Source organism: Eucyclogobius newberryi, unplaced genomic scaffold (assembly GCF_026437365.1).
Source record: "Eucyclogobius newberryi isolate DKJ021-1_F unplaced genomic scaffold, fEucNew1.0.hap1 SCAF_3, whole genome shotgun sequence".
NCBI lineage: Eukaryota > Metazoa > Chordata > Actinopteri > Gobiiformes > Gobiidae > Eucyclogobius > Eucyclogobius newberryi.
In genome coordinates this window covers 33,729,051-33,757,039 of record NW_027315945.1, presented here as the reverse complement: position 1 = coordinate 33,757,039, position 27,989 = coordinate 33,729,051, and the positions used below count along the sequence as shown (strand labels likewise).

The 27,989-nt window shown below is 41.7% G+C and overlaps 2 protein-coding genes across 3 annotated transcripts in view; one reads left to right on the top strand and one right to left on the bottom strand.

Annotated features, from left to right (window-relative positions):
• Positions 1-6,173, top strand: part of clcn1b (chloride channel, voltage-sensitive 1b) — a 59,720-nt gene extending 53,547 nt beyond the window's left edge. The window contains exons 22-23 of the mRNA XM_072461022.1: positions 504-590; positions 4,089-6,173. Of these exons, the coding sequence (XP_072317123.1) occupies positions 504-590; positions 4,089-4,523 (522 nt within the window). The 3' untranslated portion in view covers positions 4,524-6,173. The remainder of the gene's footprint in view (positions 1-503; positions 591-4,088) is intronic.
• Positions 6,174-16,552: 10,379 nt separating this feature from the next.
• fam131bb (family with sequence similarity 131 member Bb) overlaps positions 16,553-27,989 on the bottom strand; it is a 47,184-nt gene continuing 35,747 nt past the window's right edge. For both annotated transcript variants that reach the window (XM_072461181.1, XM_072461182.1), the window contains 5 exons: positions 22,804-23,019; positions 19,379-19,519; positions 17,926-18,209; positions 17,348-17,608; positions 16,553-17,186 (listed from right to left, as the gene is read on the bottom strand). In XM_072461181.1, the coding sequence (XP_072317282.1) occupies positions 16,986-17,186; positions 17,348-17,608; positions 17,926-18,209; positions 19,379-19,519; positions 22,804-23,019 (1,103 nt within the window). In that variant the 3' untranslated portion in view covers positions 16,553-16,985. The remainder of the gene's footprint in view (positions 17,187-17,347; positions 17,609-17,925; positions 18,210-19,378; positions 19,520-22,803; positions 23,020-27,989) is intronic.

Below are 27,989 nucleotides of genomic sequence, written 5' to 3'. Positions count from 1 at the left end.
ATCTGGACAGCCATAAATCATAAAGGATGAAACTAATCATGCTCTTTTAAAGGGAAGAGTTTGTGTTCAGGCCATGGCTCATGTTCAGTTCCAGAGTATCACTGAGCTGCAGAGGCTGCACTAGCTCTGATTCATGATTGGTGCAGGAGCCGGGCTTTAGTGACCTCAGGTCAGAGAGACAAAGGTTTAAACACTGGATTTCACCTTTCAAACTGGAAACACACATGAGAGACTCATAAGGCTCTGTCTGCTTTCTGACTGGACAATCGTCTTGAACCAAAACATCACATTACATAAACAACTTGGCCAGCAGGACAGCGCTTTTGAAATGAAGAATAAATCAACATTATAATTGATATCAATAAAAGCTATATTTTAAACTCTTACCTTAAGCTCATAGAAAACTATAGATGTATACATATATACATATATAAAGTAAGACAGACACTAGGGGCACATTCTGCACACGTCTCTTTGTGACATTTGACTGTTTCCTGTCTCAGACGCACACGCTGTTCTCGCTGCTCGGCCTCAGTCACGCTTACGTCACCAGCATCGGGAAACTGGTGGGAGTCGTGGCCCTGAAAGAGGTAAAGACTTTTCAAAACGAATTTATTTCATCCTTATATTTGGAAAAAAAAAACATCTATAAATGTCCTTTTTGTATATAATCTGGTTTCACAGACTTACTGTAAAACTAAGCAGTGATTGTGTTAATTGTGCCAAAACAAACCACTTAATGCACCATTTTTGTGTGAATACCCCACATATTTATGCATATTTTTTGAATGAGTGTTCTCTTTAGTGTTCTTTAGTGTTCTTTAGTGTTCTTTAGTGTTCTCTTTAGTGTTCTTTAGTGTTCTTTAGTGTTCGTTAGTGTTCTTTAGTGTTCTCTTTAGTGTTCTTTAGTGTTCTTTAGTGTTCTTTAGTGTTCTCTTTAGTGTTCTTTAGTGTTCTCTTTAGTGTTCTTTAATGTTCTCTTTAGTGTTCTTTAGTGTTCTTTAGTGTTCTCTTTAGTGTTCTTTAGTGTTCTTTAGTGTTCTTTAGTGTTCTCTTTAGTGTTCTTTAGTGTTCTTTAGTGTTCTCTTTAGTGTTCTTTAGTGTTCTTAAGTGTTCTCTTTAGTGTTCTTTAGTGTTCTTTAGTGTTCTCTTTAGTGTTCTTTAGTGTTCTTTAGTGTTCTTAAGTGTTCTCTTTAGTGTTCTTTAGTGTTCTTTAGTGTTCTCTTTAGTGTTCTTTAGTGTTCTTTAGTGTTCTTTAGTGTTCTTTAGTGTTCTTTAGTGTTCTTTAGTGTTCTCTTTAGTGTTCTTTAGTGTTCTTTAGTGTTCTTTAATGTTCTCTTTAGTGTTCTTTAGTGTTCTTTAGTGTTCTCTTTAGTGTTCTTTAGTGTTCTTTAGTGTTCTTTAGTGTTCTCTTTAGTGTTCTTTAGTGTTCTTTAGTGTTCTTTAATGTTCTCTTTAGTGTTCTTTAGTGTTATTTAGTGTTCTCTTTAGTGTTCTTTAGTGTTCTTTAGTGTTCTCTTTAGTGTTCTTTAGTGTTCTTTAGTGTTCTCTTTAGTGTTCTTTAGTGTTCTTTAGTGTTCTTTAGTGTTCTCTTTAGTGTTCTTTAGTGTTCTTTAGTGTTCTTTAGTGTTCTTTAGTGTTCTCTTTAGTGTTCTTTAGTGTTCTTTAGTGTTCTTTAATGTTCTCTTTAGTGTTCTTTAGTGTTCTTTAGTGTTCTCTTTAGTGTTCTTTAGTGTTCTTTAGTGTTCTCTTTAGTGTTCTTTAGTGTTCTCTTTAGTGTTCTCTTTAGTGTTCTTTAGTGTTCTTTAGTGTTCTTTAATGTTCTCTTTAGTGTTCTTTAATGTTCTCTTTAGTGTTCTCTTTAGTGTTCTCTTTAGTGTTCTTTAGTGTTCTTTAATGTTCTCTTTAGTGTTCTTTAGTGTTCTTTAGTGTTCTCTTTAGTGTTCTTTAGTGTTCTTTAGTGTTCTCTTTAGTGTTCTTTAGTGTTCTTTAGTGTTCTCTTTAGTGTTCTTTAGTGTTCTCTTTAGTGTTCTCTTTAGTGTTCTTTAGTGTTCTTTAGTGTTCTCTTTAGTGTTCTTTAGTGTTCTTTAGTGTTCTCTTTAGTGTTCTTTAGTGTTCTCTTTAGTGTTTGTTAGTGTTCTTTAGTGTTCTTTAGTGTTCTCTTTAGTGTTCTTTAGTGTTCGTTAGTGTTCTCTTTAGTGTTCTTTAGTGTTCTCTTTAGTGTTTGTTAGTGTTCTTTAGTGTTCTTTAGTGTTCTCTTTAGTGTTCTTTAGTGTTCGTTAGTGTTCTCTTTAGTGTTCTTTAGTGTTCTTTAGTGTTCTCTTTAGTGTTCTTTAGTGTTCGTTAGTGTTCTCTTTAGTGTTCTTTAGTGTTCGTTAGTGTTCTCTTTAGTGTTCTTTAGTGTTCTTTAGTGTTCTTTAGTGTTCTTTAATGTTCTCTTTAGTGTTCTTTAGTGTTCTTTAGTGTTCTTTAATGTTCTCTTTAGTGTTCTTTAGTGTTCTTTAGTGTTCTCTTTAGTGTTCTTTAGTGTTCTTTAGTGTTCTTTAGTGTTCTCTTTAGTGTTCTTTAGTGTTCTCTTTAGTGTTCTTTAATGTTCTCTTTAGTGTTCTTTAGTGTTCTTTAGTGTTCTCTTTAGTGTTCTTTAATGTTCTCTTTAGTGTTCTTTAGTGTTCTCTTTAGTGTTCTTTAATGTTCTCTTTAGTGTTCTTTAGTGTTCTTTAGTGTTCTCTTTAGTGTTCTTTAGTGTTCTTTAGTGTTCTCTTTAGTGTTCTTTAATGTTCTCTTTAGTGTTCTTTAGTGTTCTTTAGTGTTCTCTTTAGTGTTCTTTAATGTTCTCTTTAGTGTTCTTTAGTGTTCTCTTTAGTGTTCTTTAATGTTCTCTTTAGTGTTCTTTAGTGTTCTTTAGTGTTCTCTTTAGTGTTCTTTAGTGTTCTCTTTAGTGTTCTTTAGTGTTCTTCTTCTATTGCAAATGAAAATACACAATAAACAGTAATATTGACAGGACTTTATGCCACGGACACAATAACAGAAGCAGGAGCATCTGCCGTGAGCTGCCTCAGAAGAAAAGAGCGGAACACTGAAGGAGTTAGAATCCTTCATGAGTCCTTCCACCTTCAAGCTTCAACGTAATAAACAATCAGCATTTTTGAATAAGCCAGAGAAAAGATGAGCCCAAAAATGACTGTTCCATCGTTGTTTTGGTGACTGGTTCTTCTTCACTTTTGGAATGATTGACTACAAATAAAAGTGAAGATTGTCAAGTATATATCGTTGAAAGGGGGAAAATGATACTAAAAAAAGGCGTTACCTTTCACAGTGGATGTTTCTGCCCTTTTGTGATGAATTTTACAGACATTTCCCATTTGTCTGAAAATTAAACCTCAACTAATACTCAATATCGCTCAGCCCCAAGTGGCATTTCCTTCCAAATCTTCTTCTTTGGTGTTTTATAGTCGTTTTGTATCCAAGTGTTTTACCTCCATTACCACCGCCCACTGTAGGTGTACGTCCTACACTATATCGTTAAAAAAAAGAGAAAGAGGGAGAGAAAGAGGGAGAGAGAGAGAGAAAGAGAAAAGAGAGAGAAAGTGAGAAAGAGGGAGAGAAAGAGAGAGAGAAAGAGAGAGAAAGTGAGAAAGAGGGAGAGGAATAGGGAGAAAGAGGGAGAGGAAGAGGGAGAGAAAGAGAGAGAAAGTGAGAAAGAGGGAGAGGAATAGGGAGAAAGAGGGAGAGGAAGAGGGAGAGAAAGAGAGAGAAAGTGAGAAAGAGGGAGAGGAATAGGGAGAAAGAGGGAGAGGAAGAGGGAGAGAAAGAGAGAGAAAGTGAGAAAGAGGGAGAGGAATAGGGAGAAAGAGGGAGAGGAAGAGGGAGAGAAAGAGAGAGAAAGTGAGAAAGAGGGAGAGGAATAGGGAGAAAGAGGGAGAGGAAGAGGGAGAGAAAGAGAGAGAAAGTGAGAAAGAGGGAGAGGAATAGGGAGAAAGAGGGAGAGGAAGAGGGAGAGAAAGAGAGAGAAAGTGAGAAAGAGGGAGAGATCCTGCTTTAAGCCCGAACGCTCCTTTAAACGGTTGTGACGTGTCGTTCTTTTGCAGTTACAAAAGGCCATCGAAGGCTCCACCCGCAGCGGCGTGAGGCTCCGCCCGCCCCTGGCCAGCTTCCGGGACGCCAGCCGCAAGGCCAAGAAGCACCAGCCGTCCGCCTCGTCCACGCCCACATCCCCCACGCGGGACAGGGAGCTGTGGGGCGACGGCGGCTGGGCGGGGGGCGGCGGGGAGATGGCCCGCAGCGCCTCCAACCACGACTTCCAAAGGAAAGCCTCGTCCAGCAGACCGGCCTCCCTCTGCGACGCCGCGCCCCCCTCGTCCCCCGGCGGCAGCTCGTCGTCGGCGGGACATGGGGAGCCGCCGTCGCCCTCTACCTCCTCCTCGTCGCCCGCGGCCTCCCCGAGCTCGCCCAAGCCCCCCGTGCTCACCCTGTCCTCGCTGCAGGAGGAGCGAGAGAGCGAGGAGTCCGATGAGCCCGTGTAGGACGCTCCCGGGGGCCTCGACACGGGCGGCGGTCTCATTACTTTCCTGTTACGGACGCACTTTTTAACCATTCAAACAACACATTATTTAGTTCTGAACTGTTGTCCGTCCTCGTCCCTCTTCAGGCTGAACCCCGCCGACCCGTGACGCAGAGCTCGGGGTCGCGTCGCCGCACGTCGTAGAATATTCAACTCGCCGGATGTTGAACCGGTGGAGTTTAAGAGGTTTTAAATACTTCATAGGTTTAGTACTATGACTCCAGAGTGCGGGGGCTGATCGTGCGGGGGCCGATCGGGAGTGTTCCCCAAGGCCAGAGAAGGTGCACGCCGTCCCTTTTCAACGTTTTTCAAGGGTCGCGCAAAATATTCCACCTTGTTTTTGTGAAGAATGAAATACAAACAGCTTCACAGCAGCTGCACACGACTGTCGATACATTTCTGAACCAGAATTAAACCAGGCCAGAATGATAATGTTTATACAGATCGATTTTAAGTCTGGTCACCGCTTCCCAGATTTTTTTCCAGTTTAAAAAAAATAAAAATATATATTTTTTTCAATTTTTTTTAAATTTATTTTCTTCTTTTTTTCCAATTTTTTTCCATTTTGTTATTTTTTAAATTTTTTTCCCATTTTCCCCCATTTTTTTACGCGTGATTGACAGGTGGATTAACCAATCGGGGAGATGGCTGGTTCGACGTGGCTTTAGACTTAGTTAAAGTATGGGGGAAGTGTGTATTCAGTGTGTATTCAGTGTGTATTCTGGTTTTCTAGATCCCAAAGTACTAGCACCACCTGAAGTCTGACCCAGAAAGAATACACCAGCGCTAAAACAGAACTAATCCAGAATTAAAACCAAATTAAACCAAGAGGAAGTATAAGTTAAGGGCCTAATCTGATGAATAAATGACCCGTCGTGACCCTGCAGTTCACTGGCTCGTTTGTACTTACTGTTTCTGGATGAAAACGTCGCGTCTTTAACGTTCGATCCCGAGCTCTGTCGACGATAATAATCCCTTATCCCGTCCGAGCCTCTCAAAGCGTCACTCCGGGGTTTCCGTGCACTGATGGCGAAAGCGCCTTGCCCAAGGACACAACGGCCGCGCGCTCAGGTCAAAGCGGCGGCGGCGGCGGCTTTAACCTCTAATGCTCCAGAACTTCTTACTCGAGTTAAAGGACGTTGTTTTCTACTTTTCTCTCCGATCTCAGGTGTGTGTTGTTGTTTTTTTCTAAAGGGACAAAATGTTCAGTGCCTTTTCACAAACGTCTGATGATTTAGTTTGTGAACACATAACTGACAGAAATCAATGCAATAATAATGATAAAACAGATTTACATTTCTGTCTGGATGTTGGTATTTCATGTGCGTCGTGGAGAATGTGGGTCATTTCTGTTTTTAGTCTGTTTTTAGCTCAAATGTGACCTCCAGTGACGATTATTAAATGGCTTTTTCTCTAAGCTCCACATCTTCAAAACATCTGTATTTGCTGTATTTGCTCAGTCACCGATATTAGTCATTAACCCTTCAACAAGAGGGTCTATTTTTCATTAAAAGCCTGATTACATTTGCCTCGAGTCAAACCGAAGCTGTGCCTGAACCTTTGGAGCTTTAGGGACTTGTAATGAATAAAGAAATGTCCAGGTGGAAAACACATAAAAGGTCTTTTCAATTTGTGGATTTCAGTGTTATTTTTGTGGGTTTGGAGAAAGAAAGAAAGTCTGAGGGCCTTTTAAGAGTTAAGAGTCTGTATGTTTTATAGAAAATATAACACATTGTCTTTTTACAGTTTAAATCATTACAGAAAATCTCAAAAAGAGTTTTATCTTATCCATTCTCACCAAACATTTGAGCTCCTAACATCTAAATATGAATGTTTTTTCACACAGAAGAAGGTTTATTATGTAACTCTTTTTGTTTATGCACCTTTAAAGGACATATTTCAGGCCAAACTGACTTATTTGGGATTTTAAACATGTTATATAGTAGAAAAAGCTTCAGTTGTAGTCATCTGGACTCAGTTAGAAAAAATAGACTTTTCGACTAGTCGAAACGTCTACAACTGAAGCTTTTTCTACTATGGAACACGCCTGGACGAATGAGGGATTACACCGACATGTTATATAGTATTATTTTTGCTTTATTCTTGTTTAATGAACCCGGTTTAGTAAATCCTCTCGCTCTGAGCCTCAGAAAACACCAAAATAACACTTCAGGTTGAGCTTCTCTGGACTGAAACTCAAGGTGTTTTAACATCATAACACGATTATCAAGTCAGTTTAAGACTATGGGCCGTTTGAATAAGCAGTGTTACAGAGTCCTGAGCACGTGAGTCATGTTTTTGTGCCGCTGAAGCCCTGAAACGGACCGAGCAGGAGGTTTCTTGGAAAAGGACGACATGGCGGAGGATTAAGCGTCTGCCAGTTCGCTCTGGGATTTCTGTTTGGTGTCACAGCCTTCGACGAGCCGCAGTCAAACGCAGTTAAATAAAGATCCATCGTGGGCCTCAGAGATGGAGAGGACGGGAGGAATATTATTTGCAGTTTGTTTACAAAATGTTACATAATTATACAGGTGAATTTAACTATTATTATTCCATCTTGAGTTGAGTAAAAATGATCTACTGACGTTTGTATTTAAAATGAGAAAAACAACATTTCTTTGGACTTAGAACAGGAAACAAATCTCTTCAATGTCTATTATAGATCATTTTACTCCATCTCCACTCCCAGTTTGTATGTTCTTAAAGACGTTTCATTTTTACTGTCTTAAAAATGTGAAAAACAGAGCTTCCTGCAGCGGTCCAAATGTATCGCTCACTTACCTATTGCCGTCCTAATTATTCATCGAGTTTATAATCGCTTTTTACAACTTTCAGAGGCCAGAGCGGAGTTTACTCTCACTGTAAACCAGGGCAACATAAGGCCCGGGGGCTAAATCAGGCCCTCCAAGCAATTCATCCGGCCCACGACCCAAATTTCAAATGTATTAAAACCATTATATACTGTTTAATTTTAAATTTTGGCTTTGTTTAGACCTGGTTTAGCCTGTATTTGGTCCTTGTTAAATTCTAATTTAGACCTGTTTGATTCTGGGTCAGTCCTGGGTCAGTCCTGGGTCAGTCCTGGGTCAGTCCTGGGTCAGTCCTGGGTCAGTCCTGGGTCAGACCTGGTTCAGTCCTGAGTCAGTCCTGAGTCAGTCCTGGGTCAGACCTGGGTCAGTCCTGGGTCAGTCCTGGTTCAGTCCTGAGTCAGTCCTGGGTCAGACCTGGTTCAGTCCTGAGTCAGTCCTGGGTCAGTCCTGGGTCAGTCCTTGGTTAGTCCTGGGTCAGTCCTGGGTCAGTCCTGGGTCAGTCCTTGGTTAGTCCTGGGTCAGTCCTGGGTCAGTCCTGGGTCAGACCTGGTTCAGTCCTGAGTCAGTCCTGAGTCAGTCCTGAGTCAGTCCTTGGTTAGTCCTGGGTCAGACCTGGGTCAGTCCTGGGTCAGTCCTGGTTCAGTCCTGGGTCAGTCCTGGGTCAGACCTGGGTCAGTCCTGGGTCAGACCTGGTTCAGTCCTGAGTCAGTCCTGGGTCAGTCCTGGGTCAGTCCTGGGTCAGACCTGGGTCAGTCCTTGGTTAGTCCTGGGTCAGTCCTTGGTTAGTCCTGGGTCAGTCCTGGGTCAGAGCTGGGTCAGTCCTGGGTCAGTCCTGGTTCAGTCCTGGGTCAGTCCTGGGTCAGTCCTAGTTCAGTCCTGGGTCAGACCTGGGTCAGTCCTGGGTCAGTCCTGAGTCAGTCCTTGGTTAGTCCTGGGTCAGTCCTGGGTCAGTCCTGGGTCAGTCCTAGTTCAGTCCTGGGTCAGACCTGGGTCAGTCCTGGGTCAGTCCTGGGTCAGTCCTTGGTTAGTCCTGGGTCAGACCTGGGTCAGTCCTGGGTCAGTCCTGGTTCAGTCCTGGGTCAGTCCTGGGTCAGTCCTGGGTCAGTCCTGGGTCAGACCTGGTTCAGTCCTGAGTCAGTCCTGGGTCAGTCCTGGGTCAGTCCTGGGTCAGACCTGGGTCAGTCCTTGGTTAGTCCTGGGTCAGACCTGGGTCAGTCCTGGGTCAGTCCTGGGTCAGTCCTGGGTCAGTCCTGGGTCAGTCCTGGGTCAGTCCTGGTTCAGTCCTGAGTCAGTCCTGGGTCAGTCCTTGGTTAGTCCTGGGTCAGTCCTTGGTTAGTCCTGGGTCAGTCCTGGGTCAGACCTGGGTCAGTCCTGGTTCAGTCCTGGGTCAGTCCTAGTTCAGTCCTGGGTCAGACCTGGGTCAGTCCTGGGTCAGTCCTGGGTCAGTCCTGAGTCAGTCCTTGGTTAGTCCTGGGTCAGTCCTGGGTCAGTCCTGGGTCAGTCCTAGTTTAGTCCTGGGTCAGACCTGGGTCAGTCCTGGGTCAGTCCTGGTTCAGTCCTGGGTCAGTCCTGGTTCAGTCCTGGGTCAGTCCTGGTTCAGTCCTGAGTCAGTCCTTGGTCAGTCCTGGGTCAGTCCTGGGTCAGTCCTGGGTCAGTCCTGGGTCAGTCCTGGGTCAGTCCTGAGTCAGACCTGTTAACACGCTGTCAGGGCACGTCCTACAGTAAAACGCTCCATACGTAGATGCAGACGGCACACAGCGGTCTCATTTTCATGCTTGAGATCAGTTTTTATATTTGTACTGGGGAGATTTAACTTCAATATTTTTTTTTACATGTAGAAAATTGGCCCCTTTAATAAATAATGAACTCACCTTGATATTCTTTTGTGTATTTGTACATTTGCTTTCATTGACTAGAACCAATTTAATGACCACTTCACTGACAAATGTAACTTCCTGTTTTAAAACTCAATTACCTCTCGTTCGCTGTACGACCCAATAATTGACTTACACAGAGGTTTATTAATCTTACATTAGAATCAGGGATAATGTAAAGCGTTTATTGTCCTTGTGGGGAACACTTAACCTGCTTTAGATGCCCGACCTTCCTTCAAAAATTGCATATCGCGGCTCCATTACTCACAAAAAACGCACGTCTACACTCGCTCGTATTGTAACATTTGTGGGTTTGTTTATTTGCTCTTTCTCCATCAGAGGAAAAAAATAAATCAAAACAGGTGGAGGAGTTTCCATCGTGCAGGAGAAAGGAGGAGTCGATGGTTGTGTGGACGGAGGAGGAGGAGGAGGAGGAGGAGGAGGAGCATCCTGTGGCGGCCCAAACGCATGCATAGTGTGAGTGATCCCAGCATGTTCCATTTCAGACACTGTAATCCACCAGCCATCATCATTTGAACAGCTTTTACACAGCTTTTATCGATTAGATTGTGTTCATGTGTCGTCGCGGCGATGTAAAAAGAGGCTGTAGTGTGACATTGAGGTGGAGGGTGAGGATGATGCGGTGGAATTTGCTGTTGAAGTGGTTTCGAAAGAGTGTTACCGTAAATCTTCATGTACGAGGGATGTCACGGTTTTAAGATTTAGTGCAACGATTATTGTGAGAATGAACATCGTGATTTAAAACGACAGTAAAATCCTAATTTTTCTTTGCTTCTTGTTTTTTTGAACACATTACGGCTCCTCAGTATGTGCTCCAACTTTATGAATGATAAATCTGACATTAACAGCAAGATTAAAAAAGCACTTTAGATTTAAGTTTACAAAAGGCCAGAAAATACCAGAAAAAGCTTAATTTTGCTTCTAAAATCGTCATCTCTTTTAATGGAGCTGAAAAATACCTAATTTAGATTTTAAAAATTCACTTTTGAATTTCAAAAAAACTTAATTTGTCTTCTAAAATGGTCCCGATTATCATTTTTTTAGTCTTTAATATTATATTGTGACAAAAATAATCCTATTTATCGATTAAGCCAAAAATCTTGACATCCCTAGTCATAACTGGACTCATCCACGTGTTATAATGAAATATAGGTAATATACATATTATACTGATATGTTTTAGCCGATATATTCATCACTTTCCCCCAAAAAACACATGATTTAACTACTAACTTTGTTATTGTCTATACTTTGCACTGCTCTGCATAATAAAAGCATAAAAAGGAATAATAAACGTATAGTAAAGTATAATAAAAGTATAACAATAGCATAATAGAATAAAAGTATAAAAAGGGGGGAAATGTATGGAAATTATTTGATAGTTTGTTTTACTACAAACTTATAAGGAAGGATTGTATTTACTTTCTGTTTAGTGCCATCGATGCTTAAGTGTTAAAATAAAGCTTTATGTCTTTACTTGAAGCAGTATATGGACCTATGCTGGAGATTAAAGCTGCAAACATCAGCCTTATCTCCAACATAAACTGTTTAACGTCTGCTCTATCAGCCGAACAAATCATCTGTAAAATAATGTTGTTTTTGTTCACAGCATTATTCCGTCAGACGAGCTGAACTTTAAGCGTTCCAGAGTTCATGTCGTTTTCTGCCGTCGACAAAATCTAATCAGGTTCAGGTTGTGATGAAACGTCACGCAGAGGTCAAGAGCCAACACTCTTTTATAAACCTCTGAACACGTAATCCACCGACGTTGAACCTGATTATTTTCAGCGCGGGATATTGCACTTGCTGTTGCTCATAATAACACCTTTGTATTTGAGGTTATGACATCATTTCAGCTCATGAAATATTCTGACTGATAAAAATACAATAACGCAACAGATAAAATATGTTTCTCACTTTTGTTCAGGGAGCGACCGTTTCACTCGAATTCACGATCAAACGGAAACTGAAAGTAGTTTCTCCGTCGCTGCTGTGTCCGTGCTAACGTGTTTAACTGACGGCAGGGGGAGATAAAGGACACTTCAACACCCTTTGTCTTATTTAATTAGAGAAAGATAATCAGTCCAAAAGTGTGCGATCGTGGCGTCCGCATGGGTGATAAATGTGGGCGTTCCCGGTGTTTATCTGGTTTTCTACGACTGTTTACTTGTTTTTCTGGCCGTACGTGTCAGGCACAAACAAGATATTTACTTCAGTTGCAGATTTTTATATTTGTTATTAGACTGGAGAAGCTATTTCACATTGTAATTGCGTTTTGAGCTCTTACAGGAGAAAACGTAACGGACACGTACATCTTTTGCCACTCTGCAAAAGCAAATTCTACAACAGTATTTCGCCGCCCTCCGTGACATTTTACACTATATCCTCTTTTGTACGATCACGCAAACACATAAACACAAGCCATCGTCGCGCTCATGTCTGTTCCAAGTCTGATTGCCTTATTTCCACTTTGGTTTAATTAAAAAAACTAAGTAGAAACCTCATGGTATAATTGACTTTCCCAGGCAGTGATTCTTTCAAACAGAACTGCGGGTGGCTATTGCACACAGACAGACAAACAAACAAACAAACAAACAAACACACAGAGACACAAGTGCACAGAGCAGATACAGAGAGAGAGAAAAGGCAGCGGATCGCGAAGCGTGGACAGCGCCATGCCTGCACAAGTCGCTGGGAGAAGATGGCAGTAGAAGTGCACAAAACAGGAAACGAAGTCTGCAAATCGGTGCCGTTAACAGAGACGTGTGACTGGTACAGCGTGACGTTTTTTTTCACACAAATATTTGGCTTCTTGTAATTAGATTTAATCATTCATTCGCGTTTCTCCGTCAGCAAAAAAATTGCGAGAAATTAACCCAAATCGAAGCAGTGTCTTTTCTGATTCCGGCGCTAATGCTATCGCACTGTATAAAGGAACGTCTGCACGAGTTAAAATGACTCAAAGTAACGTCTGCATGAGTCAAAATGACTCAAAGTAACGTCTGCATGAGTCAAAATGACTCAAAGGAACGTCTGCATGAGTTAAAATGACTCAAAGTAACGTCTGCATGAGTCAAAATGACTCAAAGGAACGTCTGCATGAGTCAAAATGACTCAAAGTAACGTCTGCATGAGTTAAAATGACTCAAAGTAACGTCTGCATGAGTCAAAATGACTCAAAGGAACGTCTGCATGAGTCAAAATGACTCAAAGTAACGTCTGCACGAGTTAAAATGACTCAAAGTAACGTCTGCAAGAGTTAAAATGACTCAAAGTAACGTCTGCATGAGTTAAAATGACTCAAAGTAACGTCTGCATGAGTCAAAATGACTCAAAGTAACGTCTGCATGAGTCAAAATGACTCAAAGTAACGTCTGCATGAGTCAAAATGACTCAAAGTAACGTCTGCATGAGTTAAAATGACTCAAAGTAACGTCTGCATGAGTCAAAATGACTCAAAGTAACGTCTGCATGAGTCAAAATGACTCAAAGGAACGTCTGCATGAGTCAAAATGACTCAAAGTAACGTCTGCACGAGTTAAAATGACTCAAAGTAACGTCTGCAAGAGTTAAAATGACTCAAAGTAACGTCTGCATGAGTCAAAATGACTCAAAGGAACGTCTGCATGAGTCAAAATGACTCAAAGTAACGTCTGCAAGAGTTAAAATGACTCAAAGTAACGTCTGCATGAGTCAAAATGACTCAAAGTAACGTCTGCACGAGTTAAAATGACTCAAAGTAACGTCTGCATGAGTCAAAATGACTCAAAGTAACGTCTGCATGAGTTAAAATGACTCAAAGTAACGTCTGCACGAGTTAAAATGACTCAAAGTAACGTCTGCACGAGTTAAAATGACTCAAAGTAACGTCTGCATGAGTCAAAATGACTCAAAGTAACGTCTGCATGAGTCAAAATGACTCAAAGTAACGTCTGCATGAGTTAAAATGACTCAAAGTAACGTCTGCACGAGTTAAAATGACTGATATAAGTGACAAGTCAAGGAGGAGGAAGTGTCTTGCTCAACAGCGCACGCGGCCCGAGCTGGAGCTGAACCGCAGACGTTTGAGTCGGTCGAGGCTCCACGTACTCAACACATTCTACATGATTTGCATTGTTAGTTGACTTTAAACATGTTCTTGAGCACTTTTACTGCGACATCTCATGTTTTAGAACTTAAAATAATGGATCTGCTGTTCACATTACGCGTTATATCACTTTCCCTCATCAGGGTTTGTATTAGCACTCCATCTACAGGCAGCGGAGGGAATTACCATGAGGAAATACGCCAATGCTAGCTCCCCCCGGACACGCTAATGTAAATGCTCAGTTGTAACGGGCGTGGGAGGAGTCTGGGAGTGACTTATGCACTTAAAAAGCACATTAGAGCTCGGGGCTTCACCAAACTGGTACATTTGGAACTGAGTGTTTAGTGAGGCTTAAAGGAAGAGGATTTATTAAACATAATTCAACAAAGGAAGTGTGAATGAAGCTAAATGCAACTCCAGGTATGTTTTTGATGATGGACCAATGACATATCACGGTCAAAACCTCCAAAAAGTTGACTGACTGACTTCCTACTTCAACTTTTATGCCATTTTCTTACTCCAATGGCAGATGATTAACCAAAATAAAATACATAAAGACACAAAAATACATTGAGTCAAACTAGTTCAATAATCTAGCTCCATTAAGTAAATATAGACTAGTGAAACCTCAATTTGACTCATGAATTCGAGTCATTTTAACTTGTGCAGACGTGTATCGACTCCAGACATTTAAGCAGTAAATTCACCTCAAAGACCGTAAAGAAAACAAGACACTGCTTCCATGAGTTCATCCCCACGGCGACACACGCTGTACAAAACTTCACATGTTCACCCTCCTGACAAATGAAACGTTGATAAATAAATAAAGGTGTGTAAAGACATTCTGTTTGCAGTTTTGAGCCCTGGATTTGTAACATCTGCAGTGTCAGCGCAAGAGCGTCTTTAGTGCCGCTGCAAAAAGAGCGCGCACGGGTTAAAATGACTTGAATTTAGAATGTTTATCTTCATTTGAGCAGTTTCAACTTGGTTTGTTTGACTTGTTTCTCGATGTGGATGTTTTTGACTTGTTTTCATACATTTCCTGTTATGTTCAAGCTAGCTTTTTGTTCAATTAAATGTTACTACACGGTTTGGAGATTATAATTTTCTTAATTCATCGATCTATGAATCAGATGTGATGGAACTAGTCAAATAGACTGGGTGACATAAGCAGTTATAACACCTGAAGTGGTTTAGCGGTTACAGCATTTGTCCACGAGGGCCACGACTAACAATTCTATAAGTTATCGACTTTTTTGATACATTTTTAACCAAATAAAGGTTGAAATATGAGACTGAAGTTTTCTAGATGGAAAATATTCACCAGTAAAGTGTATTTATGATGGATTTAATATTGCTTAGTTACAAAAAGGACTTTTCATGTGCGTTTTAGAGTCTGTATAGTCCAGACAACAACTGCGATAACCAAAGTACGTTCGAGATTATTTTAGGGCGTTCTTAGTCGATTAATCGTTGCCGCTCTACTGCCCGCTAACCAGAGAGTCCGCGGTTCAATCCAAGCTCGGGGGGCCGGTGTCTCGCCTCCATAAAAAGGGTCGAAACGCTAGAAAAACAATGAATAATGTAAGGAATGAGAGTGACTTTTGCCTTCATGACCGTTAAAACCTAGCGAAAGTGAATATTCAAAGACCTTTTAACCCGTGCTTGACATTTCTTTTCCTGCAGCGTGGTGGAGTGGAGAACTACCAGCGTACACACAGTAAAAATCGGGAGTGCAAAAGTGCTCAAAACCAGAACCAAACGAGACTGCTTTACAGGCCTGACACCGACGACGCCAACTTAGACTTCAGATTTCAACTAGTCAAGTATAAAAATAAACATTGTTCCAACATTGCATAAAGAAGCAATTCATAAATAAATTCATTCAAGTCAATAAGCGGTTCATCTGAAGAGTTTCTCACACAATCATCGGCGTGAGAGGAGAACGTGCTCCCCGAAAACCAAACGGTAAAAGATCATGGCTGTACGATGTCCCAGTGGATCATGCAAAAAAAGAAAAAAACGTCGCCCAAAAAAATCCTCCGGCGTAAAAAATAAAATAAAAATACTATCTTTACTATTACTCTGGTCCCGTTCACGCTCCAGCAGCTGCTTCACAGTAATCGCGATGAGCAGGAAGACGCCGATCTACTTTTCAGTCTGAAAGTCTTCTGGTCCCTTTAGAAAACAAAAGCCAGCGTAGTTCCGTCCTTCAAGCCGTCGCCAACGGTTTCCACGGGGTAATTGCTCTATTTACAGCATCGACATTCGCCCCCTTTTCGTCACTGTTGCCCGCGGACGGTGGCGCCGACGACAATGGTTCAGACTTCGGGTGTTGAACGTGGAAAAATGCGGTGTGAGAAATCAAAAACGGCTTTTGAGGCGACTTCATGACCAACTCAAGAGTATTTACATTTCCGTGACGGAGGTCGCGCGGGCGCTAACCCGGCGCCGCCCGTCTATTGCTGGTTACAATTTAGATATAAATGTCTTGCATGTGTTTGCGTGTCGAGACGGTGGACGTGTGAGTTGAACCAACTCCGGATCGGTGACGGGTGACAACGGCTTCCCTTCCACGCGCTCGCTCGCCGTTTTGTTTTTCGTTTAAACTCTCAAACTCCTTGGATGGACTCACAATGAAAACATGTACTGCCCTCTGGACTCCAGTACATTCAAATAGTGCTTATTGTCTTCATATTTTCGCAGCTCTGCCCATGAAAAGCATCTGAGGGTTCATGTTGTTAAGTGGCTCGTTTTGGTTGTCGTGGAGTGGAAAGCTTTGGAGTGATGGATGATAACAACAGTCCAAAGGCAGCCTCTGATCTGTTGGATTGCATCAGTGCAAAAAAAAGATTTGCTTATGCAGCTCTGTCTTTGCTCGCTCCTAAATCTGTCCGTCAAACCTGCTCCCTCGGCTCCTGCGTCACAGCCCGTCCTGGCGGCTCACTATGGTTCAGTGCAAAGTCTATACAGTGCTGTATAGGACAGGTACTCCATAGTAGAACATGCATACAGAGACAGAAGGAAGCACAAAGCTCACGTGTGCAGTGCAGGACAGGCCTGTACAGCTTTCCTCTGGTGCATTTCACTGAAACACACGCCACACCTTCAGTCGTTTGGGTCCTGTTGAAGAATCCTTTCTCTTTTAACTGGGATAATAATTTGATTAACTCTATCTATTATGTGGATAAGCTGTAAACAGAGTTTAGTTCTCCCAAAGGAAAACATTTTAATCTTATTATACACGTATACACTGATTTTTCTTTGTATTTGTTTTTAGCTTTATTAGAAAATTACTCTTATTATAATGTCCTCTAGTGGTTTGTTATTATTAGAGGATGTGACAGGGTTTTTGTCTTCACAAAAGCATGCATGTTTCCATGACCTCCTCTGGATTGGATGGGAGTTTGTTTCCCTGATGGAGATGCCACAGTCTGGTTCTGCTTCCGCTCTGTTCCTTTGGGATGTAAGGCTTACAAAGAAAGAGGAGTCCTTTGCATCATTTCTGTTGACTCAGACTCAATGTTCCCCCCATGATCAATGGACTGAGTTTTGAACCTGAAACGGAACAGAATAATAGATATATGTGGTGCTCCAGGTCAGTTTGTAAAAAGGAGTCTTGACAGTTGACTTCAGATGGTTGGCATAGCCGCGGCGGGCCCCTCCCGCTCCAGCTCCTGCTCCTGTGTCTGGCTGACATCACAGGGCTGCCGCTCTGTGATTGGCTCACACGGCTGTTGTCCCGGACTACTGCCCCCCGAGGCGTCCCCATGTTGTGTGGGCGGGGTCAGTGTTGCGGTCTCCGGCTCCAAGCACAGTGTCCTCTCGTCTCCCTGAAAAACACAGGCTTTTAATCAGACCATGTGACCTTAAATATGTGAAAACCAGAGCAGGAAGTGTAGGAAATGTATTCATAATCCTCCTGTTTCCTGTGCCTCACTGTTCCACAGCTCGTATCATTATTTTATGTAAGCGGAGCGTGTGTTGACCTTACCTTGACCTCCTCCTCTTCCTCTTGCTGCTCCAGCAGTGGAGAGTGTTCACTGCCCACACTTCCCACCATCTCGTCCCCCGAGGGGGCGAACAGGCCGGGCTCCACTACAGCCGACACCCCTATGTATCCCCCAGCCTCTGCCTGGTACGCCTCCATCTGGCCCGTGTTCCACAGGTCCACCAGCGGCGGGTGCACATGCTGCACCAGGCTGTGGATGGTGCTGTTGGGCGTCGCTTGTAACGACTGGTTGGCGCTTTGCAACTGCTCACGAGGATTTCAGGATCAGAAATAAAAAAAAAATGAGAAAGAATGAGATCTGAGAAGCATGTGAGAATACACACAGGCACAAAGCCTACACAGTAAACATTTACAGATCTGTAGAGAAGAAAGTGCTGACATTTGACACATGTGGAAGAGAAAACACTTCTGCTTTCTGCAGAAAACCTACACGGATCAGCACTATATGTGCAGCCTCGGTGGTGCTAACGATGAACGCCTTTAGTGCCGCTCACGGCAACAGTCAACACGCTCACAGGTTCCTGTGATAAAGTGCCTCCATCTGTGCAGAGCGCCCTCACCTGTTGTTGCTGGTACTGCAGCATCTGCTGTTGCTGGAAGTGTTGCAGCTGCTGCAGCTGCTGGATCTGGCTCTGCTGCTGGAGGTTGAACTGCTGCTGCAGGAAGTGCGGCTGGCCCTCAAAGCCCTCGGGCCCCATCACAAAGGAGCCGGTCGGAGGAGAAGTCACTGCCGAAGGGTTGGAGCTGATGGGTTCCCAGGCATCTGAGGACGACAGGCAATAGTGTCCCTGTGAGATGTACGAATGTGGCCAGACCTCAGCCGCCGTGTGCTGCATCATCTGATCTGCAAAAGAAACACACGGCAGATGGAGCTGGAGTTTGGATCTGCAGCTCTGAACGGGTTCAGCACTTAAACTGTTCCAGGCTGCTGAATGCACAAGTTACAGACAGAATCGACTTGATATTCTGGCTTTGAGCACATCTGTTCTGAAAGTGAGTTTGACTAGAGGCAAAGTAAAATAATATTCTAGTTTTATAACAGAAGTAAGCATAACATTGAAGCTTGACGCACTTGATCCTCGTGAACACTTCAGGCAGCTCAGTGTTCTCAAGGGAAGAGTATAAACTAAGCCTAACAGTAAACACACCTACACATCTCCCTATTAAAACAGACAATTAGCTTAAAAATGCAATAATTTTATGCTAATGGTTTAATAAAACCTGAAAGCCTGTAGAGGCACAACAAAGCTCATTGTGAGGCTCATTAAACTCATACTTGCAGCACATCTAATGTCTAAGGGCCGCGGATTAGCAACGAAGGGACTCTAATGTCGGCAAATGCATTAAAAGACATCTTAAAGTGACAGTTGAACAGATGCAGTGTCTTTTACTTCAGTGGGATGAATAAGGAGTATTTCTGCAGCGTGTCCGCTCCTCCTTAAACACACACGGTACGAGATGATGCTAATGTGCTAATGCTACGCTCGTCTGTTTGAAAGTGACCTCTATTCTGTGTCCTCTGTCTTTAAGATTAACTCATTACTATGCACATTTTGGGGGTAAAAATTGGATATAAGTGTGAGCTGCTGCTGTCGGAGCATTTATCTCTTTCAATATAAGTAAAAATTTGAAGTAAAGATTCATTATTACATAAAAGATCCAGGTGAAATGCATATAAAAAGGCTAATTAAAGTATATTATAAGCTTTTGTTTTAATTATCTGTGTGTTTGATGTACAAACTTGACTGAAACTTGTTGATTTGACTGAAAATAAGTGTTATAGATTTCCCCTTTCCCTTCTGTGTGTTACGTGCCCTTTAACGTTGCAGCTCTCGTTCATCAGCTGTGTAACAAAAGGGAAAGCATGCAACACATTCAAACGTACCAGAGCAGACACATCAGAATATGAAGCTTAACGCGCTGAAAGTAAAGTGCAGCGCTTCATCAAATCTATCAGTGTTTGTGAACAGTTCTCCTCAGCTCGCCGGCGTTTGACCTTGAGTCGTCCTTTACCTCGGCTGGTGATGCTCTCCTGGTTGAGGTCGCTCAGATGTGCCACGCTGCCCTGGTTGGACCCGGACCGTGGGCTCTCGCCGTCCATAGACGACCAGGCCAAGAGTGTAGCTTCTGAAATCGCAAACTGCTGCAAGATGCCTGTGGGATTGTAGAGGAGAGGTCAGGAAAGGTCACTGAGGGGAGCGTGGTGAGCAAAGCAACCGCACGACAGAGAAAGCCACTGGAATTGTGAAAAGGGAAATGTGATTTGAGTACCGTATTTTCCGGACTATAAGTTTTTCATAGTTTTGGCCGGGGTGCGACTTATACTCCAGAGCGACTTTTATGTGATATTATTTGTTATTTTCACACTGACAACCACAAGAGGTTGCTCTAGGCTCTAAGCGAGGCAGAAGAAGAATCTGCACTTCCTCTTCCTCTGGAGTTTGTGGAGTTGTTTAGAAGTGACACAGAGGAAGAAGAATTCAATGGATTTAGTGATTTGGGGTAAAACTGATGCTTTGGTAAACTTGTTAGCATGTTCTTTATGCTATAGTGATCTGAATAACTGTTCACATGTTACGTCAACATACCAGACACTTACGACGGTGTTACTTTACCATACGTACACCTATTCACCATGTTCTCTAGTCTGTTATTATTTTTGAATTAATATGGAATGTCTGTTTTTGGTCCTGGATTTTATCTGATAAATTTCCCCCAAAAATGCGACTTATAGTCCGGAAAATACGTAATTTTGACTGTATTTTTAACTTTGTTTCATTATGTCTTACAGTTCTGTCACTTATTACAGGTCACGCACACATCACATTTACATCATACTGATCTAAAAATAATAGACCATTTGTTTTTATTGCTCAAAAACATCCTGTTCTTTACTTGAGTTTATACGTTTCATAATACGAGTTACTTTGAGAAAATCATTGCACGTACTTGTTACTTTTGCAGAGGTGTTTTTTGTGTGTCTTTTGTTCATCTTGTGCAGTGGGCGCCATGATTGATGTTATGACTCGCTTTCATTATTTCAGGGAGCGTTAACAGAACCTGCCATTCTGCCCATGCGTTGAGAGTTTGCTTGTTCTTGCTTTTGTTATAACTTACTATAACTTATCACGTCTCTTGTCTTTATTTTCTCATCTGTCACATCATCTGCACTGGTTTGACACGGGAAAGCCACATTCTTATTGCATTTTGTTATTTTTGAAGTTATGATTCACAACGCTTAGGATTGACAGTATTTAGTATTTTAACCAAAATACTCAATTGACAGCCGAGTTTTACTTATTTTACTTGACTTACTATTTAATCAGGTGTTTCTGTACTATGCGATTACATTTCAGAAGTTATTTTGAACCGGTTCGTGACACATTGTATTGTGTGTGTTGTGTTCACTTTTAACATTTTGCCTTTTTATAAACGCTTATACATGGACATTTAAAGTGACGTATAACAGGTTTTTACGATGTTCTAATGTGGACTTTATTCTGTGTATTTGTACCTGTTGTACATATAATTAGTTTTACACCAATCAAGCAGGTATTTGTGGAGAAAAGTAGCAAAATCTGCAGAAAATTACAGGAAGTGACATCACACTAGGAACACACTAGGAACACTCATGCTATCCAAAGTTTATGCAGAATTTACACATAAGAGACAACTTTTTCGTCTCTCTAAACATTAATTCTGCTCTCATGTATTATTTGGTATTTATTTATTTGTCAAGTAAAACACATTTCCTACTGTGATGTCATCAATTAGAACCAGGAAGTAAAATTACTAACCTAAAAAAAAAGACTATTCCGGGATGAAATTTGAGTCCATTACGTTTGACATGTATCCGAATCACCGATGCTAATCATTTGCTAGCATTTTCTACGTAACTCACGGCAACAAAGCCACATTTGCGTTTTTAAAAAGGCCGTGGCTGGAGAGCCACGGCGTGGTCAAATGATCGCGCAGTTTCAGGGACCGCTGCATTTCCCTTATAGCCCATTATAGCCTCATGGCTAACCCTAATCCTAACCCTAACCCTAACCCATTATAGCCTCATGGCTAACCCTAATCCTAACCGTAACCCTAACCCTAACCTTAACCCTAACCCTAACCCTAACCCATTATAGCCTCATGGCTAACCCTAATCCTAACCCTAACCGTAACCCTAACCCTAACCCTAACCTTAACCCTAACCCTAACCCTAATCCTAACCTTAACCGTAACCCTAACCCTAACCCTAACCTTAACCCTAACCCTAACCCTAACCCTAACCCTAACCTTAACCTTAACCTTAACCTTAACCCTAACCTTAACCTTAACCCTAACCCTAACCCTCATGGCTAACCCTAATCCTAACCCTAACCCTAACCCTAACCCTATAGCCCGTTATAGCCTCATGGCTAACCTTAACCCTAACCTTAACCCTAACCCTAACCTTAACCCTAACCTTAACCTTAACCCTAACCCTAACCTTAACCTTAACCCTAACCTTAACCCTAACCCTAACCCTAATCCTAACCCTAACCTTAACCCTAACCCTAACCTTAACCCTAATCCTAACCCTAACCCTAACCTTAACCCTAATCCTAACCCTAACCTTAACCCTAACCCTAACCCTAACCTTAACCTTAACCCTAACCCTAACCTTAACCCTAACCCTAACCCTAACCCTAACCCTATAGCCCGTTATAGCCTCATGGCTAACCTTAACCCTAACCTTAACCCTAACCCTAACCTTAACCCTAACCTTAACCTTAACCCTAACCCTAACCTTAACCTTAACCCTAACCTTAACCCTAACCCTAACCCTAACCCTAACCCTAATCCTAACCCTAACCTTAACCCTAACCCTAACCCTAACCTTAACCCTAATCCTAACCCTAACCCTAACCTTAACCCTAACCCTAATCCTAACCCTAACCCTAACCTTAACCCTAACCCTAACCCTAACCTTAACCCTAACCCTAACCTTAACCCTAACCTTAACCCTAACCCTAACCCTAATCCTAACCCTAACCCTAACCCTAACCTTAACCCTAACCCTAACCCTAATCCTAACCCTAACCCTAACCTTAACCCTAACCCTAACCCTAACCCTAACCCTAACCCTAACCCTAACCTTAACCCGGCGCAGTTTCAGGAGCCGCGGCGTGCGGCCGGCACAAAAATAACATGGCTTTTTCGGCCGCGCGCCGCGGCTCTGCAGAAGCTCCCTTAAAAAAAGCAGCTTCACTTTAGCACAACGTCATTTGTTGTTGTATAAATGTCAGAACCAAAGCAAAGATCTGCACAGTTCTGATGTTTGAGTAGTTTACGCAGATTTCCCTTTGGCGCTTGTTTACATCAGCGACCGGGATCAAAATGGCTGCTGCGGGCGGGGCGGGTCACGTGACCGGCACAGCGCACGAGCGTAAGCCGGGGGGCCGAACCTGCGGCGAAGCGCGCCTCCTTCTCGCCGTCGCTCAGGTCGCTGTAGGCGTCGTTCTCCAGCCGCCGCGCCTTCTCCTGCTCCTTGGTGCTGATGCGGGACTGCGGGCCCCCCACCGTGGTCATGCCCCAGTTCTGCCACTCGATCATGTGCGCCACGCGGCCCTGGGCCATGGCCGTGGGCTTGGTGACCCTCTCCTTCATCGTCCGGCTGACTCCTGCAGTGAAGGGGTGTCGCCCCCGGGGGGAGGGGACGACACAGGAGAATGTTACACAGTGGGAAAGGAGCGAGTGGGCGGGGGAATGAGGCGGCGGAGAGGAATGAGATATGATATGATGTGGGGAAAATGAGAAATGGTTTGCTAGATTTATTTTATTTTAATTGCTACATCATTATCATTATTATTATTATTATTCTACTGTATTGGTTTTATTTGTTTTTATTGTTCTGATTGATTTTACTTGACCAACTTCCATTTTTTAGATTTTTGTTCTGACATTTAGAGCTGAATATTTGTTTTATATTGCAACAAATGTTTTATTATTAATTAGTTTTTTTAATTTTTCACCACATACTGCAAAAATTAGAATAACTAAAATTAATTCAATTCACAATAGTATTCTTAGTTTTGGTTTATAATTAAAACAACATGAATTGAGTTATTTCTTATTGAACCATTATACGACTAATGTTCTGCTCTCATCAAAAAAATGTAATAATTATAAGTCATTTCAAGTCATTTTTGAGCATATTTTTATTCTTATTACAAACCATAATAATACATGATACATTTGAAGTTAGAGATTCTGGGCGTTTAAATGAACACAGACTCAAAAGAAGATTAATATAAGTCATTTGAAGCATATATTTTTTCGTCGTGTCAGTATAAAACCCGCTAAAGGCCTAAAGCTGCTGAGGTGGTGCGAGCGCGCTGACGTGAGCATGCTGAAGCGAGCGCGGTGATTCAGCCTGAGCTGTTTGTGTTGTGAGGAATGAGTGTATCTCCTGTGACAGAGGTGCATCATGGGAAGGCTGGGGCTAATTGGGGTGAGGCGTCCGAGTGGCGTGAGTAATGAGAGGTTCGCTCGTGGACATGTCGCGCTCACACCTCTGCTACACGTGCTCAGAAACACTGCCCCACAGCCAGAGGGTCCCGGGTTCTGTTCCTGCACCAAAACTGTTTGAACTGATGGATCTGGAGCTTTGTGACTTACAATACATTTTTCCTCATTTGTTTTTAATTGTTTTCTGAGCAGCACTTTGTAAATGTGTCAGTTTATAAAAGGCACTATTTGAATAAAGTGGATTGGATTGTGAACAGAAGGATTTGCAAATGTGTCGGACCCGATCGGAAAATGTTTTATTATTTCAATCTAAATGTTGTGTAGCAAGCGTTAGGAAGTAACTAAATACATATTGAAACTGCTCTTTTTGAGTAACTGTATTCTGGTACATTTGGTTACAGTTACTTTCATAAAATCATAAGAATACTTTGTGATATTTGATGTGCAGCGTGTCCTTCTCTGATTTGTGATGAAGCTTCTCTTATGAATAAATGCATAACAAATGATGAAACATGTTATTTTTTACACTAAAGTAAAATGGAACTCAAATTTTTCAGAACATAATTCTTTGATTTGAGAGCAAAATATTCAAAGAGATAAAATCAAACGACTCAAATCCAGATTCTGAATTTAAGTCGTTTAAAGTGTGGCCGGACATTTAATTATGATGTTAAAAAATAAACTGTAAAGTGATGGTCTTTGGAATGTATGTACGTTTACATTAACATTTTAACAAACTTTTATTTAATTAATTGAACAGTTAAATGCTTGAATATTGTCCTTTCATACGTAACTGTCGGTGTGTTTAATGTGGATGAAGAGTTATTGCTGCTGGAATAATAAATCCAGAGCAAATGATAAAATACATGTGCAGAAGATACATTTCTCTGCAATACTTTAATCTGAACCTCAGAATATGCAAATACACAACAGAATACAGTTAATACTCTGATGCTGGTGCATGAAGATGAGATTTATGAATAAATTATAGAAATATTATGAGACAACGCTGCAAAAAACAATATCTAGCGTGAATTAGAACGCCTCAAATTCAGATTAACAACACAGATTTGAAGCGTTTTTGAATAGATTTGATTAAATTGCTTGTGGACTAGATTTTTGAACTAGTTTCGTGACATTACTTCTGTTTTCAAGGTCGTTCATCTTGAAATAGGAAAGTAAATCTGACCCTCGCTGGAAATAAGACGCACCCGGTGAATAAACCGGCAAAAATGTTTCAAATTGAGGTTGATATTCTGAATTCCAGGCATTTTAACTCGTCCAGATAGTTGTCAGTTTCACCACGGCAATGCTAGACTCTGCACTGCACAAAATACTGCAAAAACACTGCACTGCACTGCACAAAAGTACTGCAAAAACATTTCACTGCACTGCACAAAAGTACTGCAAAAACACTGCACTGCACTGCACAAAAGTACTGCAAAAACATTTCACTGCACTGCACAAAAGTACTGCAAAAACACTGCACTGCACTGCACAAAAGTACTGCAAAAACACTTCACTGCACAAAAGTACTGCAAAAACACTTCACTGCACAAAAGTACTGCAAAAACACTTCACTGCACTGCACAAACGTACTGCAAAAACACTTCACTGCACTGCACAAAATACTGCAAAAACACTGCACTGCACTGCACAAAAGTACTGCAAAAACACTTCACTGCACTGCACAAAAGTACTGCAAAAACACTGCTGCACAAAAGTACTGCAAAAACACTGCACTGCACTGCACAAAGTACTGCAAAAACACTGCACTGCACAAAAGTACTGCAAAAACACTGCTCTGCACTGCACAAAAGCACTGCAAAAACACTTCACTGCACTGCACAAAAGTACTGCAAAAACACTTCACTGCACAAAAGTACTGCAAAAACACTTCACTGCACAAAAGTACTGCAAAAACACTGCACTGCACAAAAGTACTGCAAAAACACTTCACTGCACTGCACTAAAGTACTGCAAAAACACTTCACTGCACTGCACAAAAGTACTGCAAAAACACTGCACTGCACAAAATTACTGCAAAAACACTTCACTGCACTGCACAAAAGTACTGCAAAAACACTGCACTGCACAGAAGTACTGCAAAAACACTTCACTACACTGCACAAAAGTACTGCAAAAACACTTCACTGCACAAAAGTACTGCAAAAACACTGCACTGCACAAAAGTACTGCAAAAACACTGCACTGCACAAAAGTACTGCAAAAACACTTCACTGCACTGCACAAAAGTACTGCAAAAACACTGCACTGCACAAAAGTACTGCAAAAACACTTCACTACACTGCACAAAAGTACTGCAAAAACACTTCACTTCACTGCACTCACTGTTTAAGGACACGACAGATGATACACAAACAGAACATTGCACGACCACTGAACATGAAACCTACACTCACCTTAGAGCCACAAGCTGTGTGCGCTAAAGGGTCTAAACCAGGGCCAAACCAGGTCCAAACCAGGGCTAAACCAGGGCTAAACCAGGGCTAAACCAGGTCTAAACAAGGGCTAAACCAGGTCTAAACAAGGGCTAAACCAGGTCTAAACCAGGGCTAAACCAGGGCTAAACCAGGTCTAAACCAGGGCTAAACCAGGGCTAAACCAGGTCTAAACCAGGGCTAAACCAGGGCTAAACCAGGTCTAAACCAGGTCTAAGCCAGGACTAAACCAGGGCTAAACCAGGGCTAAACCAGGGCTAAACCAGGTCTAAACCAGGTCTAAACCAGGGCTAAACCAGGTCTAAACCAGGTCTAAACCAGGTCTGAACCCTGTCTGAACTAAGATAAATGAATCCCATCACTAGCACACTTATTCACATATTTTTATTGTGATTTGAATTGATTTTAAATGTTTGGATTGCATTTTGTACAAATTGTGCAATACAAATACGTGTTTTTTTAGTATTGGTCCTGAGAAAAATGTATTCTGATATTAACAATACTTTGACTTAAGTAGATGTTTTAATACTTTTCCTCGAGTATTTGTTTGCTTCTGTTTGTGTACTTTGTATTCTTCACCCTCAACATGGAATCACTCACAAACTAAAAGCATTGATTTGAATGATTCAGTTTAAATCGATGCAGAAGGTTTGGAAACAGCATATTTATTTATAGGTTGTAACTGTTTTTAGGCAACATATTTTACACTTCTAGATGTGTTGATGTCATGACTGAACCGTTCTTAAAAAGATAAATCACTTTTATGGGACTTTTATGGTAAAATAAAGGTTAAACTGCAGATGGTGGTGACGGAAGAACTAAATATTGTAGTTATTTCATGTACTTTTATGCAGGAAAGACAGGTTTAAATAAGGAGTTTTTCACATCCAAACCAGGATTTATGCACGTTTCAGCAAATGTAATGCCTTTTAAAGCTTTTTCAATCAGATCTTTAATGCTCTAAACTGACATAAAAACAGGGCATTTATTTTTTAATCATGTTAAAATGACTTGTAGGCATTCCATGTGTTTTGAAGCCACTTTTTAACATTTCAGATTATTTGATTTACATTAGTTTGAACATATTTAGACAAAATAAACCCAGGAAATAGCTGTGATTAAAGCCAAACATAATTTGAAGGTAAAAACGACTGTCCCATTATAACGTTGCAGAGAGGGGAGAGTTGTTAAAATAAGACACAGTAAGCCGGAGGGAGCTGCCCATAATTGGAGATTGGGTTTAGGTTGTTTTTCCACCTCGGTGAATCCTCCTAATGTGATCTACAGCCGGTTATAGGACAGAGAGCCCCTATTTCAGGATTTAATCTACATTTTGAGAAAAGCAGATCACATTTGCCGCTCGTTTTTCAATTTAATCTCTGCTGGAGCTAAAGTTAACGAATCCCAATGCTTTTCCGGGCGTTATGTCGTGTCAACATCCACTTTTAATGCGTAAAACCATGTAAACCAACTACAATACAAGGAACCCCGAGCTCTACCGACGCTTCCTATGCCATCGCTTGAGAACCACCACTTATACTTTACCATTCCTTTTCACTCATTTTCCACCAATGGCCGCAAAGACGAGCCATTGGCGAGGAGTTTTGGTGCGTGAAGAGCGGGGGGTGGAGTTTGAAAGGAAGGGGGAGCGAGGAGGAAGA